Source organism: Drosophila nasuta, chromosome 3 (assembly GCF_023558535.2).
Source record: "Drosophila nasuta strain 15112-1781.00 chromosome 3, ASM2355853v1, whole genome shotgun sequence".
NCBI lineage: Eukaryota > Metazoa > Arthropoda > Insecta > Diptera > Drosophilidae > Drosophila > Drosophila nasuta.
In genome coordinates, this window is record NC_083457.1 from 29,797,997 (window position 1) to 29,814,307 (window position 16,311).

The 16,311-nt window shown below is 38.4% G+C and overlaps 6 protein-coding genes across 7 annotated transcripts; all 6 read left to right on the forward strand.

Annotated features, from left to right (window-relative positions):
- The first annotated feature begins 415 nt into the window (after nt 1-415).
- LOC132791614 (G protein pathway suppressor 2) lies at nt 416-2,815 on the forward strand. 2 transcript variants are annotated; one of them, XM_060800617.1, is made up of 6 exons: nt 416-942; nt 1,006-1,334; nt 1,395-1,515; nt 1,731-1,781; nt 1,903-2,423; nt 2,487-2,815. In XM_060800617.1, exons 1-6 carry the CDS (start codon nt 816-818, stop codon nt 2,667-2,669), a joined length of 1,332 nt encoding a protein of 443 aa, XP_060656600.1. In that variant the 5' UTR covers nt 416-815; the 3' UTR covers nt 2,670-2,815. The 2 variants fall into 2 exon arrangements, with proteins under 2 accessions (XP_060656600.1, XP_060656601.1); XM_060800618.1 differs by lacking the exon at nt 1,731-1,781 and having other exon boundaries at nt 417-942.
- A 1,751-nt stretch (nt 2,816-4,566) lies between these two features.
- LOC132794477 (23 kDa integral membrane protein) lies at nt 4,567-9,496 on the forward strand. Its single transcript, XM_060804946.1, has 6 exons — nt 4,567-4,668; nt 6,377-6,496; nt 8,341-8,532; nt 8,598-8,759; nt 8,828-9,022; nt 9,082-9,496. The coding sequence occupies exons 2-6, from the start codon at nt 6,437-6,439 to the stop codon at nt 9,151-9,153; spliced, it is 681 nt and encodes a 226-aa protein (XP_060660929.1). The 5' UTR covers nt 4,567-4,668; nt 6,377-6,436; the 3' UTR covers nt 9,154-9,496.
- On the forward strand, nt 4,709-6,238 carry LOC132794473 (uncharacterized). The gene is made up of 2 exons (XM_060804940.1): nt 4,709-5,081; nt 5,157-6,238. Exon 2 carries the CDS (start codon nt 5,191-5,193, stop codon nt 5,914-5,916), a length of 726 nt encoding a protein of 241 aa, XP_060660923.1. The 5' UTR covers nt 4,709-5,081; nt 5,157-5,190; the 3' UTR covers nt 5,917-6,238.
- Nucleotides 9,497-10,592: 1,096 nt separating the features above from the next.
- Nucleotides 10,593-11,677, forward strand: LOC132794478 (23 kDa integral membrane protein-like). The gene is made up of 4 exons (XM_060804947.1): nt 10,593-10,728; nt 10,826-11,017; nt 11,087-11,251; nt 11,311-11,677. The coding sequence occupies exons 1-4, from the start codon at nt 10,669-10,671 to the stop codon at nt 11,566-11,568; spliced, it is 675 nt and encodes a 224-aa protein (XP_060660930.1). The 5' UTR covers nt 10,593-10,668; the 3' UTR covers nt 11,569-11,677.
- Nucleotides 11,678-12,116: 439 nt separating this feature from the next.
- On the forward strand, nt 12,117-14,031 carry LOC132794474 (23 kDa integral membrane protein). Its single transcript, XM_060804941.1, has 3 exons — nt 12,117-12,304; nt 13,246-13,437; nt 13,500-14,031. The coding sequence occupies exons 1-3, from the start codon at nt 12,245-12,247 to the stop codon at nt 13,950-13,952; spliced, it is 705 nt and encodes a 234-aa protein (XP_060660924.1). The 5' UTR covers nt 12,117-12,244; the 3' UTR covers nt 13,953-14,031.
- Nucleotides 14,032-14,431: 400 nt separating this feature from the next.
- On the forward strand, nt 14,432-16,241 carry LOC132794476 (23 kDa integral membrane protein). The gene is made up of 5 exons (XM_060804945.1): nt 14,432-14,573; nt 15,238-15,429; nt 15,495-15,656; nt 15,717-15,914; nt 15,975-16,241. The coding sequence occupies exons 1-5, from the start codon at nt 14,514-14,516 to the stop codon at nt 16,044-16,046; spliced, it is 684 nt and encodes a 227-aa protein (XP_060660928.1). The 5' UTR covers nt 14,432-14,513; the 3' UTR covers nt 16,047-16,241.
- Nucleotides 16,242-16,311: the final 70 nt, after the last annotated feature.

Sequence of the window (16,311 nt, forward strand, 5' to 3'; positions counted from 1 at the left end):
CCCGCGTTTTTGCACAAAACACCCGCATTGACTGCGGATTCACGAACTATTTTCAATATATAATTAATAAGCGTTCTTCAATTTTTGTATTTTTTGCGTTTTTTCCGACGACCATCTAACCGCGCACCAACAAGACTAGCAGCAGTGTGACCGCAAGCAGTAAACCAAAAATATGTTTAAAAAATTGACTAAACATATACCACTTTCACAGGCCAGATCAGAGTGACCGTTCATTTCAGAATAAAATCTAATACTTTGAGAAATAGTTTTCCAAAAACAATTTTTCTTTGAAAATGAAAAAAGAAAACCCAATCTTTTTTTGACTACAGAACGATCTTTTCCAAATAGTATCTCATCCAATCTAACTACAACAGCTGGTCTCTTTATTGATGTCATTATCGATATTTATTTAAAAAAGTGCCCGTACTTCAACCAGCTGTTTGCATGAAAGAGATAACTATACAGCTCGATTGCGTAGAGTTGCCAAATACATTTACTGCACACAACAAATTGTTTATTATTTAGTCGAAAGCTACACTTAAATACGAAGTGCATTTAAACAACAAACCATATTCAAATAATTGTTAAATATAGTGTCACACAAGTAACTGAAGCCTTGTTAGCGAACAAAACAAAAAGCGGCGTGCGCTCGAAAACTAGACAAATAAATACCACGCGACTCAATTTCAGCATACAAATTGTTTTGTTTGCGCTACGGCATTTTGCCCTTTTATTTTCCTCAATTGTATTTCAAAATTGCAAAGCTGTCACTAAAAGCATATAAAATTGGCAAGATAAATAAGCACAGCTCAAAGATGCCGCCAGCGTCTGCGGTAAATAATAATAATGCAGCTGCACGAGCGGCAGCTGCCGAAAGAGCCGAAAAATTGCGAGGGTCACTCAAAGGGTTCATATTAGCGGATCGACAGAGAAGACAAGAAGGTAGCTATATGAAGTGCAACAACAGGCTATAAATAATACTAATACCAATACAATCATTTACAGAGTATGAACGACAGGTGGAGGAGTTGCGACTGCGACGCGAGCAGGAAGCACGTGAACGCGAAAACAACTTGTCGTTGGAGGACACACGTGGACAGATCACCAGACTGGATGAACAATTGGCCGACTTGCATCAGAAGAAGCATCAGCTAGTGGTGCAGCTGAAGAAGGTGCTGAACGATGACGAGACGCGCAAGAAGCAGGCCAAGGAGAATGAATTATTTGCGCTGCAGCAAGCACAAGCTCTGCAGGCCCAAGCAAGTGTTGCAACTGCGCAGGTGTTTATGCCACCTGTGCGCTTGCAGCACCATCAAATGCCCATGCTGCAGAAGGCAAGTACAAATAGAAATCAATATCTTTACATTTTTATAACTTATAATTCCTAACCACAGCCCCCTGGCAGTCAATCCACATCTGTAAAACGTGGTCGGAGCCCCTCGCCGCCTAGCCAACAACAGCAGCAGCATCAGGCGTACTACAAGAGTCCCGCCAGCTATGCGCCACAACAGCAAAGTAAGCATTGCTTTCAAGATAGTCAAACACACCTTCTTGTTTTTTGATTAACTGCTTTCTCAGTTGACTAACCAAGATACAAAAGCTGGTTTCACTCATTTTTGATTAGCACACGCTCACACACACAAGAACTACTAATCCTCCTTACTAAAATACACATGCACAAGACACATAATTTATTTTCATTTCGTTATTTGTTTACAATTGATTCGCAGAACACGATGACTACCGTCGTGCCGCGGACTATGCTAAAATGTCATGGAACAGTAAGAACAACACATTAATCGTTTTACCCCCTAAGTAGTTAACATCCAAAAAAGCAATTTCATCAGCAAATCGTTGATTGCCGATTGCCCTTTATCTATCTTTTATCTGTTTGATTTGCAGAGCAAACGCCACAATATCCAAGCACTGGTACCTTGTTCTATCAGACGACAGCGGCGCCACCAACGACACAGGCTCATCAGGTGGCCGATGCACGGCTGCAGTCCATCTACAATTACAGTCTGCCACTGCGACCGGCTTACCACGTAGAGTTGCAGTCGGGTCCAAGTGCAACGGTCAGCAAAGCCCCGCCCGGTTCACAGTCCCCATCCCCATCATCATCACAAGCAGCTAAAGTGTCGCAGCAGCCAATGCAAGTGCTGCACATCAATTTGGATCAACCGCCGCCCATTTCACAGGCCGACCTCGTGCAGGTGCAATCGGTGCAAACGTCCAAGCCGCAGGTGACCATGGAGAAGTTGTCGGATCGCTATCACATTGAAGTAAAGCACGATGGTGTCGGAGTGGGCGTGGCACCTCCGCCGCCACCGCATCTTCTGTCCGAGGGTGTTATCTATAAGCCGCACTTGGGAGAGCTGCCGCTGCACCCGAATGTGCTGCAGATAAGCACAAGTTCAGCACAGGTGAGCAGCCAACATATAACATTCGTATACGCAATTTAATTCAATTTATTTTTGGGGCTGCAGAATCCCAAGGCGTCGGGCAGCATTACGCAGGGATATGCGCCAGGACGTGGCGCAAGCGCTTATGATCAGCAGTTGGCCAGACAACAACAGTTGGCCATGCTGCCAGGACAACCGGGCGCCGCATCCGGAGCTGGACAGCCGCCACATGGCCAACAGTTGCAGTACTCGCGCCGCTTGTATTAATTATACTACGTTAATTGCTAAGCTCACGCGTAATTTTACAATTTTAATATGGATATAATTTTGATTTGATTTAATTCGATTGATTGATTGACTAACGCGCTGCTTTGCAGCAGCAACGAATAAAGCACACAACTATGGCGTCCCTATTTTCCAATGCAGTGCTGTTTTTTGTTTACATTCACATTCCAGTGCAATACTGGAAGCAGTATCAGTGTGTGTGCTGCACAAATATCAACGTCCGGTGTGTAGTGCTAAAGTGCCGTTATAAACGAACCGGTTACGCATGCCTGTGAGAAAGTGTTGTGATTGCCTTGCAGTTTATGAAGTACACGAACTCATGCACATGCATAAATGCATACTCACATACATATATAATGCATACATAACAGACTTGTTCCACCCACCAACCGAGCTTATTTATTGCCCAAGTATGTATGTCTGTGTGCATGTGTTTTTGCATTGATTGGATATGCAAACTTAATCTTTATGTAAAAAAAAAATGATCGTTATTCTACGAAATCCCACTGATAGCAGCAAAACTTGTCAAATTGTTTGCGCAGCTGTGTTAAATTTGCGGAAACATTTGAATGCTTTATAAGTAGCTGTGGGTGCTGTTACTTGAATACACATACAGACATATGGATGTACATATATGTACATACTTAAATGTACTTGGGATGTTCATACTTGGGAAAGCAATTTGCGTATTAAACGAAGCGAAATTATTCGCATTTGACGTAAGCACAATCATTATCAGATGGGAAATCTCAATCTCTACTAAATTCCTGGGAAATTGGATGCACTCTCGCAGGGTTAATTTAAGTACACATGTAAAACACCAATTAAATGCTAATCTCATTTGATGTCAAGCACTTCAAATAGTATAAAATATTTCCCATTTTTTAGTTGTTCCGAAATAGTAAACAAATGATTCATGAAATGCGTGCGGACATCATGGAAATTCATTTACATATGGCCCAGGGTTAATTGTGCAGTGCGATCTCGTTAATTGGATTTGGCGACTGTGACGCCGCGACACCAAAATAATGAAAATATGTACATAGATACTTGTTTATGTACATATACACGTACACACATATTTATGTATACATAAATATCTATCTTTAGATAGATACATCAAAACAACTGTGCTTATGTTGAACGTGACGAGAGCAAAACAAATATGTTTTCAAGCCACGTTTTGTGGGATTGGATTACGCAAGTTACAATAGCTTGTAAACCAGTTTTTGTTGTTGTTTTCACGGTATAGTTCTTATTGTTGTTGCAACAATTATTGTTGTTTTGATGTCAAGGAAATCGAAACCCAAACGATTGCAATTCGAAATATCAAGTTCGAGCCTAATGCAATTAAAAGCGGAAGCCGAGCTTTAATTGAAACCCAAGTTATCTATTGTGGGTGAAACTGTAATTAATATTTTTATAAAACATATTGGTTACAAAAGCTTTATCAACAAGCAAAACACGTTTTCTAACTTGGCGCCCAAGTCTGCAGAAATCACGTTCAAATAAACCACAATAAAACGATGTACAGCTGCATCATATGAAACGAATTAACATAAATAAACAAATAAACAACAACAGTGTTGTTGTTTGGTAAGACAAACGCAAAAGTAACGTATTTCTACGTTCAAATTATGACGTGACAAAAAAGGGCTAATGCAATTAAAAAGTACAGCAACGATGTCAATGGCTGTGTGTGTGTGAATGTTTTGGGGTTGGGGAAACCATGAATACAATCAAAATAAATACCTAGTGGGAGCCGAATGCCGAAAACGCCGACGTTTCACGTTGGCCGTGTCGTTGGTGTGAGAGTCTGTGTGTCCGACCGACCCAACGGCCAAACGACCGACCGCATGAAGCAACAGGCGGTTGTTGTGGTTGGTGTCTGGCGGCTGATCTCAGTCTGAAACGACATCGACAACAGTTCATAACGTAGCGCGCGCAAAAACAAATCGAAAAAAAAAACAAACGGAATAAGGTGTGTGTGAGTTTTAAAAACCGTTGGAGCTTGTGTTGGTGTGCGTGTGTGTGTGCGTACGTGCGTCTGTATGATCCTTAAGTGTTGCAAGACGTTCAAGTTTTCAAGTGTTGAAAAATTTAGTTAGATCGCCAAGCATTTATTTGCCATCCCACTTGCACTCAGGCGTCTCCGGCAAGCGTGAATGTCAAATTGTGTTCAACTAACTTGTCGCTTGCTTCGTGTATTCATTCTCCCAAGCAAAACATTAAGTCAAACCAAAACGGATGACAACAAAAAAATCCCAAATATACTTGTGTATAGATAGATATATATGTATATCTTATAAGAATAGAGCGTATATATAACCAAACGACGCGAGACTGTTGGAGGACGTTGTGTTTTTGCGTTGCCGCTTTGCAGTTTATTTAAAAGTAAAATGATGTCATTACAAATTGCATAAAATACTCTCAACGTTCCACTCCTCCTCCCTTCCCCCCATGAACTAGGCGCAAGTGTACTTAATTGAATACCCATAACGAAATGGAGTCTGCGAAAAGCTTGTTGTTGGAGAAGTACCATGGATTATGTAATTACCTGGAGCGCGACACCGTGGGCAGTGAACTGGCGATCTACGGCACCTCAACGCTAATGTTGCTGGTTGCGTATATGAAGCGTAAGCCCGCTTATCTCGTGCGTCAGTTCAAGCAGCCGTCGCATATTCCCGAGCGGATTATCAATGAACGCATCATGCACACCGGCACCATACGTGGAGTGCAGCAACGGGATCAGGACACGCTGCTGTTGATCAAGCACCGACCGCTCATACCGATCTTTACCAGTCGCGATCGCTTGCTGCCCGTCAAGCTGCCAGGAGTGCGCGTCAATGCCAACGGCTATTCGTGGCTGCAGCAGTGTCTGGTTGGACGTGAGGCAACATTTTTACCACTAAACAAGAGTGCCAAGTCGCAGGATTATGTTGTGTGCCAGCTGTGCCTGGTGCATCCTCCAAAGGGCAATAACCAGCTGTTGGATGTGTCCGAGACGTTGTTGAAACTACGTTTCGCAAAATACGCTCAGGATGTGGCGGCCGCAGTCAAGCGGAATAACAAATACTATCAGCATCTACGTCAGGTGGAGCAAACCACAGCCAGCAAAGAGGCGTGGCTGGCGTTTATATCGCGTTATCCGTACCTCTGGCAGCGTTTTAATGAACTGAAGGCATCACTGCTGCCCAAGCAGAAACTGTTGCCGGAGTTGGTGCGCTGATCTCACTGATCAAACACGTCTCCCTCCCATCATTAGTCATTAAGTGAAGACAACGTTGAACGTACATTAAATATTTGTTAATTTAATTATAAGACGACTTCCCGCGTAGTGTCGCACAAATCCAACTTGATCCCAATCGAATCTGAGAACGTGACATTCTCACGATTTTCACAGGAGTGCAAAACGACGCAACGAACACATGAATTTGGTATAAACAATTGTTGCTATTGTTATTTTGCTGTATGACATAAAAGCTCGCGTATATGTGTGAGTCCGTGTGTGTGTATGTGTGTGACGTGCGTACGTGAGCGAGTGCATTTTACTTTATATACACTGTATATATATATGTATGCTTGAAAAAATAAAATGTATCACTATGTATATCATACTATGCCATACATAACGTATACTTGATATTTCATTTCGTATACTACATTTCTGTGCTCTCCTCAAACAACAGTAAACAGTTCGTAGCTCTTCAGTTCTTCAGTTGCATCAACGAATCTCAAACTCGATCAAAATGAGCTGCGGAATCTCTATGGTCAAATATATACTATTTATATTCAATTTGCTGTGTTCGGTGAGTAAGAAAAGTGTTTTTATTTTCATTTATATTCTATGCTTATTTTGCTATGTGTGAGCCAAACACAATTTTTATAGTTATGATATCATTAGCTGCTTTAGAACAGGTTTTCTTACAAATATTTGCTTACAAATACAGTAAAACCAATAAAAGCAGTTAACTATTTTAAGATTGTATTAGTTGATTTATATATTCTTATCTATAAATAGATGTTTTCAAATGAAATAAAAGCGTTCATTTTTATTTTTAACACGGTGAACGTTTTAGTTGTCGCGAGGTTTCACTGTACGTTGTTTATCTTAGGAGCTCTCAAGAAAGTGAAGGCAGGCCTACAACGCACAACGAGTATTTTGACAAACCGGTTTTACTCGAAGAATGTGGCAATTCACAAAATGTTTGTTTCGGGGCTGTTGCCCGCAGCTCATCCGAATGCAGAACTCGTTATTAAAATTGGGCTAAAGCTGAACTAAATATGTATACATACAATACAGCTACTTTTTGCTTATATTATTTATTTTGATGTCGTTTATTTTGATTCTGGTGATTCTAGAATTAAACAGCTTGTTGCACGAGGTTAACCAGTAGCTGCAACAGGTTTCTAACAATGGCATTTGTTTTGCAATTGTTGTGCGCTTAGCTTCCATGACGACTGAGAACTGTACACAAACAACAAAACCAGTTCCAAGTCCATGCGACATGAAAATATTTATTGTGGGCTGGGAAACTTACATACTATATGTGTATTACAAAGTAAAATAATTTATAGTCAAGTCACGTAAAAGCAGCCAAATATTGTGCAACAGAAAATGGAAAATTGCGCAATTATAGGGCGAGGGCGTCTGTGACGCGTCAGCGCTTAAAATAGCTGCCTTAATTAAATGTGAACTTGGCGTATATAATCTATCCATCTATTCCTCTTTCTCTCAGTCAGTTTGACGGATAGTTGAAAAGTTTTGGGGCTAAAAAACATTTGCATTTCTCAACGCATTATGGGGGGCAAATGAAATGTGGAAATGAAAATTGGGCGGCGCCGCTTTGGACGTTGACAGCACCCTTGAACTCATTTGGCATGAACTGTGGGTTAGGAGTATTCATGATTATAAAGTGCCATTCCATTCATTTATGAGTGCTTGGTTATTCCGTCATCATCCGACTGATCTCAATTCAATGTGAGCGTAAATAAATTGGGCGAAATAATCATCATTTAATATAGGTCAACATGCGAGTTCATGTTCTTTAATTGATTACTGCGGATATGGGTTTAAACTGTGGTTATCAGTCGGATATCTTAGAATATCTTTTACTCATAGCGACTCTTCTTCACTAGTTCAATATACGAAATGTTCAGTTGCTGACGTCTGTCGCGCCAAATCAATGCAAACAGTTGCCCTTAGCATATTTATTTGTAACGGTTATCATTTAATCTAAATTGCCTAATTCAATAGCCATAGTATTGATTAGATATGCCCGATGATAAGTCGTTCGAACTATTCATAATTGTTGTTGGTGCCATGCACTGCAACAAAAAGATAACGATGAACGAGACAAAACAATTCAGTTACTTTTGTTTAGAATCTAATTGCAACTACTTAGTTCATTGCGTGTTTGAAAAGTATGCAGTTGTTAAAAAAATAATCAATAAATTTGTGTTATTAATACTCTAGAGAATTTAGCCGAATTTAATTAATTTATTGTTTAATGATATCATTCGATTTGAATTTTGCGCTCTGCATAGCAATTGAAAGCTTTAATGTGAAAGCTTTCATGCCTAGCGGCTACCCAATGAGCATTTTGTATTGTGCAAAAATAAAAAAGTTTCTATTTATTCTATTTCCCCACAGATATGCGGCATCTTGTTGATAGTTTTTGGAGCACTGCTCTTCAGCAATATCCACAACTTCGATGACTTTAACGAGGCTTTGCGCACCCAACAGGTGCCAGTTACAATGATTGTGCTGGGCGCGATTATATTGTTGATCTCATGGTTTGGCTGCTGCGGCGCCATTCGCGAATCTTACTGCATGTCCATGACGGTAAATTCATATCTTTTCAATTCTTTTGCAATATTTATATTCAAAATTATTCTCTATTTGTGTAGTACTCCATTCTGCTGTTTGTGCTGATGATTGGACAGCTGGCCCTGGTCATTTATATGTGGCTGCAGAAGGATAAATATCTGGTGTTCATGGGCGAAGTAGTAGAGAAGGCCTGGGATCGTCGCACACGTCGTGCCGACTACATGGATGCCATTCAGATTAGCGTGAGTTCAATAGTTTTTGTGAATATTCAACATGATATCTTCATGCGTTTTCGTTTTGATCATTTCAGATGAAGTGCTGTGGTCGCAGCAGCTTTGCTGATTACTCCTTCCAAGGCTACTTCCCGCCCTCGTGCTGTCTGGATCCCAACAACTGTCGCCAGGAGACCGTCTTCCGTCGTGGCTGCAAACAGGTCTTTGTCGAGTACTGGGACAGAAATAGTGACATCATCAAGTACGCCGGTCTCGTTATTGCCGCCATTGAGGTAAGTTGCAAGCAACAGCATCTAGATCGGGTTCGTGACTCATTTTGATTCATTTGCAGTTTGTTGGCTTCGTGTTTGCCTGCTGTTTGGCGAACAGCATTCGAAACTATAGACGTCGAGTGGACTACTAAGGTATTTCTCTTCACATCCGGCATTAGGGGATGAAATTGTGGCCTTACTAATTTTAATTGAAACCGAAAGTACGAATCATGTTGCCCAATTTTTTACAAATTATACATATAATTAATGCATAAAATCAATGAATCTGATGGCCATTACAATATTGACATTTACTCTTATTTTTTTTTTACAACGCACATTTTAATGAAAATATATGTTGAAATTTATATATTATATTTGTAAATTGCACTGTTTTCCATATGATTGTGCTACCCATTAACTGTACAAATTAAATGTATGTGTAACGAATATTTTTATTTATACAGAATGCAATAAAAACATAAATTTATTTTATACGATGTATTCTTGAACTACGTTTTAAATTATTGATGACCCAATGTTGAGTTGGCCAGAAAATGTTGATATTGTCTTATCTAATTCCGTTCGATCTATTTTATTAGTAACTAAAAGGCTAGGCGTAGGTGCTCTTATCTATTTGAAGAAGTTTACCAAATAAGGGGAATAATATTTATATTGGAAAAATTCCGAAATAATTGATGGGTTACAGCTACTCATCAACTTAAATATTTATTGCAACTTCTATTTGTGGAAAGTTTATTAACTTTTTGTGTACTATTGCTATTATTTAGTATTTATTTATTTTTTTACCATAACATGATAATCCTTTTTGTATCAGTCGCATCTAGTATCAGCTTCGACAAGCTGCCACTCGAGTAGTTAAATCAATATATTAGTGACCATTGACAGGCTATTTCGCCATTGGGAATAATTTGTCTACTTATTTATAAATCTAGTAGATTGGGTTGGGGACTCCCATCGTGTTGGTTTTTTGTCATTTCCATTTCAATATTGTACTTGGCAATCGAAAATTGAGTCATGCTCTAGGGTGGGCCATCGGAAAGCCGGTTGATGTAGTGCACGATAACTCGATTATTGGGCGATAATTGACCGCGAAAAAGCTGGAAGAAATGTACTTAGAATATCAATAAACGGAAGCGTAACATTCGAATGAATCAACCAAAGTGTCAATATAGACAATGGCCCCCCAATGACAAGGTTGTCTACTCCTAAGATAAATGCTGATACAGCGTGTCCATGAGTCAGAGATGCTATCTGCTAAATGGGTGCAAGTACCCCTAAAATGTGTGCACAAACAAACGACTGTGACAATAAACATATGACGGTTCTACTATATGGCAGGTTGGAGTATATACTCCAAGAGTCGAATCGCTACGCTCTCTATCTGGGTACAATCCGATAAGGTCCATTGATAAGGCCAGAGTAGTACATAGTTGGCACGTTATTCATATATGGATCCTAAGCGTATTGGCCGCAAATTGTTGTTATGTGGCCTGATAAACTTATCAAAAGTTTTGTGCCGCAAAAATTTCATTAATAATGGCCAGATCTGAGCACAGGTATTTTACTTAGACTCGAGCAGTCGAAACGAACGGACTTAAAATTAAATCGAATCAACGAGTTGACAAATTAACGAATTTATCAAAATGAATTGCCTATCCGCAATGTTCAAGTACCTTCTGTACATCCTCAATATAATCTTTGTCGTAAGTATTCGCACCTGGACTATCCGCAGCTAATTGAATTGGATGGCACAATAAATGGATTGATTGTAATTAAATTGTAAAATTTAATAATTTATAGGCCGGTGGCATACTGATGATTGTGGTCGGTTCCATCATGGTGTCCAGCATTGGCACCTTTGGATCGTTCAGTGATTCTGTCAATGCTCAGACGATTCCCATTTCCATCATTGTCATTGGCTGCGTCATTTTCCTAGTCTCCTTCTTCGGCTGCTGTGGCACCATTCGCGAGAATGCCTGTTGCACGACAATTGTAAGTAGAGAATCGACAAGTGCTCTGGATATAAGGATGTATCTAAATTACATATTTTGACTCTTGTAGTATGCCATTTGTATGTTCATTCTCTTCGCTCTGCAATTGGCTCTGTCCATTTGGATCTTTGTGGAGAATGAGAACTTCTTGAACACCATGAATGATCTGGTTGATAAGGCTTGGTCGGAAAACGATTCCGCCAATGGATATCCCATGGATGCCCTGCAGCTATCCGTAAGTGATAAATTAAAAATTATTTCTGCATCGATGCTAACATTAGATTTCCACTATAGTTCCAATGCTGTGGCAAGGATAGCTACACAGACTGGGGAACGTCTGTTCCCGCCTCTTGCTGTGGCTATACCGATCGCTCTCGTACCTGTGAAGCAGCTATTTACACAACACGTCCACCATGCATTTCGAAATTCAATGATTTCTGGTCTTCCAACACGGATCTCATTCGCTGGAGCAGTCTGATCATTGCGCTCTTCGAGTTGGCCATCTTTATCATTGCCTGCTGCTTGGCCAGCGCCATGAGGAAGCAGCGTTAAGCCAAGAAGATGCTTTTCATCATTCACAGATCACCAAAGAAAATGTTCATCAAAGCCATACAGAATCAATAAACAAATAGTTTTAATACTTATAAAGTAACAGTATAAAGTGTGCTGTCATTTTAATGATCTATCGCAAAGCTGGTTGGTTGGCTATCTTATCGCAATATATTATTTTTGTATTTTTTTTAGTAGTGGGATAGTTCTTGGCTAATATGTAGTATTAGGCACTATTGCGATAATTTTGAGTACAGCGTTGAGCAAAGTTTCCCAGAAACCCATTATCAATTGTGTTATTTTATTTTGGAGCTGATACGCGCAGAAATCGGTTTTCGGTGCGACTGGATGAATCAGGCACTATCAATGAAGCTATCTATTCCGCCCACTCATGTTCCCAAAAACTTTTTGCTTTGTTATTCACAAAGGCCTAGCCCAATGCTTTGGTGTGTGTATGTTATCAACAAATGAGACTTTTTGATAAGATACCCAAATCCGAATATCTAGATATGACTATGTCTCATTTCATTTAAGAACGGTAGCTCTAAACAATGCCCAGTCTAATCGAACTGCAGTAAACGACGCGTTAACAAAGCGCGATAAAATCATAAAACAAAATTTGGAAACTGTGTTTTAAATTGATTTATTTAACCCAAAGGATACAAAAAACAGCAACAAAATGAATTGCCTAGCTGCAACTTTAAATTTTCTACTATATCTAATTAATATAGTGTTTTTGGTGAGTTGCATTCAAAAAGGATTTGTGGAATTACTATTCAAATGGACATCAGGCAAATAAGGATTATTTTAGACATTGGTTTTAGTTGTTGATAATGCAGTTTCTATTTTACTAAAGCCGAAGGTTATGAACAAATGTATTGGTGAAATGTGAAATATTTGAAAAATGTGTTGAAAATCTTAGAAATTCAATGAAATGTATCATGAAATCATTATTGATGAAATGCCCCTAATATCATTTTATTCTATTAGTCTAACTCTTTAATAGAATTTTGATAAATTTGTGTAAAATATTTTGGAAACTAATTTTAGGCATGGGATTGGAGAAAATCCTTTCAGAAGTTGTTCCTCGTAAATATAAGAATAATTACAAAACAAAGTAATAATTTTAAAAATTTTCTGTTTTAATTTTTTAACGAAAGTAGATTCAAAACTGTCAAACAAAGTTTTAAAATTTATTAATGAGTTCCGGCGACTAGAAACAATTTTCATATATTTCGCAGTTAATATTTACCAATATAGTATAAATCGTCTATTAATGTCGCATGCGCCAGAGCTTAGAGGATTATTGATTGTCATTATACAATAGAGAAACACATTGCGTCCATTGTTCTTATCGCTGGTCTAAAGAGACACGAATGTACCTGAGTCATTGGGGAAATACATGTTTGTAACGGAGCTGTGATATGATATGATATGATAAATGTGTGAGGCGATAAATGTTTAGATATGCGGGTACATGATGTATTATTAATGTCTGTTGTGTTACAATGATAAGGAAGAAAACGCCAGAGCTATTAGCCTTGATTAATTTGCTATGTTTTTTTAGGTCATCACTTTGTTTATACATATGTTAATAAATATAAATAACTTATATAATAATATATAAATAAATATAAATTTTTATATTAATGACACCATAATTACTATTTTGTTTTAAAGATCGTCGGCATTCTGTTGATTGTGCTGGGGTCCATTATGCTCTCGCACATCAATCAGTTCTATGGCATAGAAGAACTGGTAGAGACCAATGCCATTCCCATATGCATAACTGTTCTGGGCGTGCTCATCTTTATCGTTTCCTTCTTCGGCTGCTGTGGCACTTGGCGTCAGAGTGCCTGCTTGACCGGCACGGTGAGTTTTGACTCCTAAATATCTATTAAATCGGACATAACATATTTAAATTTACATTTCAGTATGCTACGCTGATGTTTATACTCTTTTTGCTGCAATTAGTACTCACCTGCTGGGTGGCTGTCAATCGTCAGGGCTTCCTGAACGATATGCGTGATCTGGTGAACACAATTTGGGCGGAGAACGATGCGGCTAACGATTACCCAATGGGTGCAATTGAGCTGACATTCAATTGCTGCGGTGACACCAACTACTTGGACTATAACACCAGAAACCAGACGGTGCCTGGCACTTGCTGTGGCTACACCAATCGCACTCAGTACTGCTCTCCAGCAATCTATGAGAATCTTGAGGGATGCAATGCTAAGTTTGAGAGCTTTTGGGTGAACAACACGGATCTCATTCGTTGGTCGGGCCTGGGCATCTGTTTATATGAGTTTATCGTCTTCTTGCTTGCTGCTGCTTTGACCCATTCAATGCGCAAATCAAATTCAGGCAGACAAGTTTCGGCTTAGATGATGAGGAGTAGCTAAAGCTGTTGAACTTTATAATGCATTGATTAATTGAGTTATTTAATAAATATTATTACCTAGACTCAATAACTGTTTTCTTTTAATTAACAAGTAATATGCTGAGGAAGTTATCTGGCAACCCATCAAACATACACCATTTACTAATCGGACATTATTTCAGCGGTGAATATTTTATGTAGGTGAAGGCCATATTATAATCATAGTTAGACTGCAGCTTTTTTATTTTCTTTGTTGTATTAAGTTAATAACTTTGCTGTTGCTATGGCTGCGTTAGAGAAAGTATTGAGTATGGGATTCCCCTTCGGTTACCTTTGCAAGCTTTCATATTTTATTCGCTGCCGAAAAGTATACTTCATTTACTGGAGCACATTTTCGATGTCGAAAAGTTAACTACAGTCAGTGCGATAAGAAGCCCACTCAACGAATCGTACAAAACAGTTGTATTCATTCGAAAAAGAAAATCAGTTCGAGTTTGACACTGAAACTATTCAGGTGTAATTATAATAACCGCTTTCGTTTCAAGAAAGAAAATATATATCCAATATGGATTGCGGCGGAGTATTTGTTAAATATGTGCTCTTCATATTCAATATATTATTTGTGGTAAGTTCCGAAATATTTGTTATTGTGTACCATTAAATAATATGTACCGGTCTGATATTTTTTTGCAAATAAAATGATTCCATATAAATGTATTGTTCATATACTGAGTGCATGTGTGAATCTTATCTCGAGGAAAAATTAAGTATACTCGAGATCGTCGAAACAAACATGCGTTCATGTATGAATTCACAAATATATGTGTGTATGGGTGTATATCGAGTTAGGGTTTTTAAATTGTACGTATACATATTATATATGTATATAAACGACATACATATCTATAAGTTTTGGAAAGTGGTTCGCAGTTTATCTTATCTAATGATGACTGAAAAAGCTTCTTCATAACGGCTGGGGAATGTCGTGATTTTCACATATTCGTTTACATGCCAATGTTCAATGTAATTACAGCTAATGAAATGTGGTCGAGTAGAATGTTTTGCAAGACCTAATGATTGGCTTATGATGAGTAATACCATTGCATTGTTAGAATTGATGACTGGGCCGCTTAAAAGTAGATTGCTTTTCCTCTATATTGAGTACCCGCATTGCATTACAACGTTGTTTTCTTTGAATACAAGGCTCATGGAAATTATTTTCATAAATCGATAATATAATCATTAAATACTATCTTACTCTAACATATTTTTAAAAATTCATTTTTCAGATATGTGGCATTTTACTTATTGTATTTGGCTCCCTTATGGTCGCAGAAATCAAGAACTTTTCGAGTGTTGACGAGACCTTTACTGCAAATAGTGTGGCTATTGTAATATTGATCCTAGGATGTATAATCTTCTTGGTCTCATTCCTTGGATGCTGTGGAGCGATTCGCGAGAATTCTTGCGGTCTTACAACTGTAAATTTCATTTTAAATATCAACAAATGTTACATTTTAAAGATGTATTATTAATTTTGTTACAGTACTCAATCGTGATGCTGGGCTTGCTCTTGTGCCAAATAGCTCTTATCATCTACATTTGGATCAATCACGTCCAAATCCGACAGTCACTGGACACAGTGGTGCAAAAAATTTGGGACCAACGCAATACTGATAAACTCTTAATGGATACACTGCAAAAATCGGTTAGTTCTGTTTAATAATATCAAATGCAATTTTACTAAATAAGTGTAAATTTGTTATAGCTAAAATGCTGTGGACTGCACGGATTTGCCGATTACGGTACTTCTTATCCAGCTTCGTGTTGTGATTCGCCTTCGAATGGATCTTGCAGTTTCACTTCCGTGATGCTTAGGCCCGGTTGCAAGTCGGCTGTGGATTCCTTGTGGGACACAAATGTGAACATAATTAAGTATGCTGGTTTGGGAGTGCTTGCAGTTGAGGTATAGTATATAGACAAATTAATATTTGCAGTAGCGTAATAAATCATTTTCTTATTTTAGCTGACCGCCTTCATTTTTGCCTGCTGCCTGGCCAACCAAACGCGCAACAACCTAAGACGTCAAAATTATTAAAAATAATTTAATAATTATTAAGACGTCAAAAATGAAGTCTTGAATGAAAATTTGTAATGTATCTCTTTATATTTTTTGTTGTCACATGTAATGATTAACATACTTCTACTTATATTTACTTATTTGCAAATGTAATAATTATTGAAACTGTATTCCTATAAATAAACTTAGCTTATCGAGGTTGCAAAACGATAATTACACCACGATTTATTACATATACATAAGTAATTTATTCAGCTGGTATACCACTTTATAGGACTTAATG

Bases quoted from the DNA above. Each gene is read 5' to 3' on its own strand.
- LOC132794473 (XM_060804940.1), top strand. From the start codon at position 5,191: ATGGAGTCTGCGAAAAGCTTGTTGTTGGAGAAGTACCATGGATTATGT.
- LOC132791614 (XM_060800617.1), top strand. From the start codon at position 816: ATGCCGCCAGCGTCTGCGGTAAATAATAATAATGCAGCTGCACGAGCG. The intron at 943-1,005 runs GTAGCTATATGA...AATCATTTACAG, and splicing joins TCGACAGAGAAGACAAGAAG to AGTATGAACGACAGGTGGAG. The intron at 1,782-1,902 runs GTAAGAACAACA...TTTGATTTGCAG, and splicing joins TGCTAAAATGTCATGGAACA to AGCAAACGCCACAATATCCA.
- LOC132794478 (XM_060804947.1), top strand. From the start codon at position 10,669: ATGAATTGCCTATCCGCAATGTTCAAGTACCTTCTGTACATCCTCAAT. The intron at 10,729-10,825 runs GTAAGTATTCGC...AATAATTTATAG, and splicing joins TCCTCAATATAATCTTTGTC to GCCGGTGGCATACTGATGAT. The intron at 11,252-11,310 runs GTAAGTGATAAA...TTTCCACTATAG, and splicing joins TGGATGCCCTGCAGCTATCC to TTCCAATGCTGTGGCAAGGA.
- LOC132794474 (XM_060804941.1), top strand. From the start codon at position 12,245: ATGAATTGCCTAGCTGCAACTTTAAATTTTCTACTATATCTAATTAAT. The intron at 12,305-13,245 runs GTGAGTTGCATT...TTTGTTTTAAAG, and splicing joins TAATTAATATAGTGTTTTTG to ATCGTCGGCATTCTGTTGAT. The intron at 13,438-13,499 runs GTGAGTTTTGAC...TTTACATTTCAG, and splicing joins GTGCCTGCTTGACCGGCACG to TATGCTACGCTGATGTTTAT.
- LOC132794476 (XM_060804945.1), top strand. From the start codon at position 14,514: ATGGATTGCGGCGGAGTATTTGTTAAATATGTGCTCTTCATATTCAAT. The intron at 14,574-15,237 runs GTAAGTTCCGAA...TTCATTTTTCAG, and splicing joins TATTCAATATATTATTTGTG to ATATGTGGCATTTTACTTAT. The intron at 15,915-15,974 runs GTATAGTATATA...TTCTTATTTTAG, and splicing joins TGGGAGTGCTTGCAGTTGAG to CTGACCGCCTTCATTTTTGC.
- LOC132794477 (XM_060804946.1), top strand. From the start codon at position 6,437: ATGAGCTGCGGAATCTCTATGGTCAAATATATACTATTTATATTCAAT. The intron at 6,497-8,340 runs GTGAGTAAGAAA...ATTTCCCCACAG, and splicing joins TATTCAATTTGCTGTGTTCG to ATATGCGGCATCTTGTTGAT. The intron at 8,533-8,597 runs GTAAATTCATAT...CTATTTGTGTAG, and splicing joins CTTACTGCATGTCCATGACG to TACTCCATTCTGCTGTTTGT.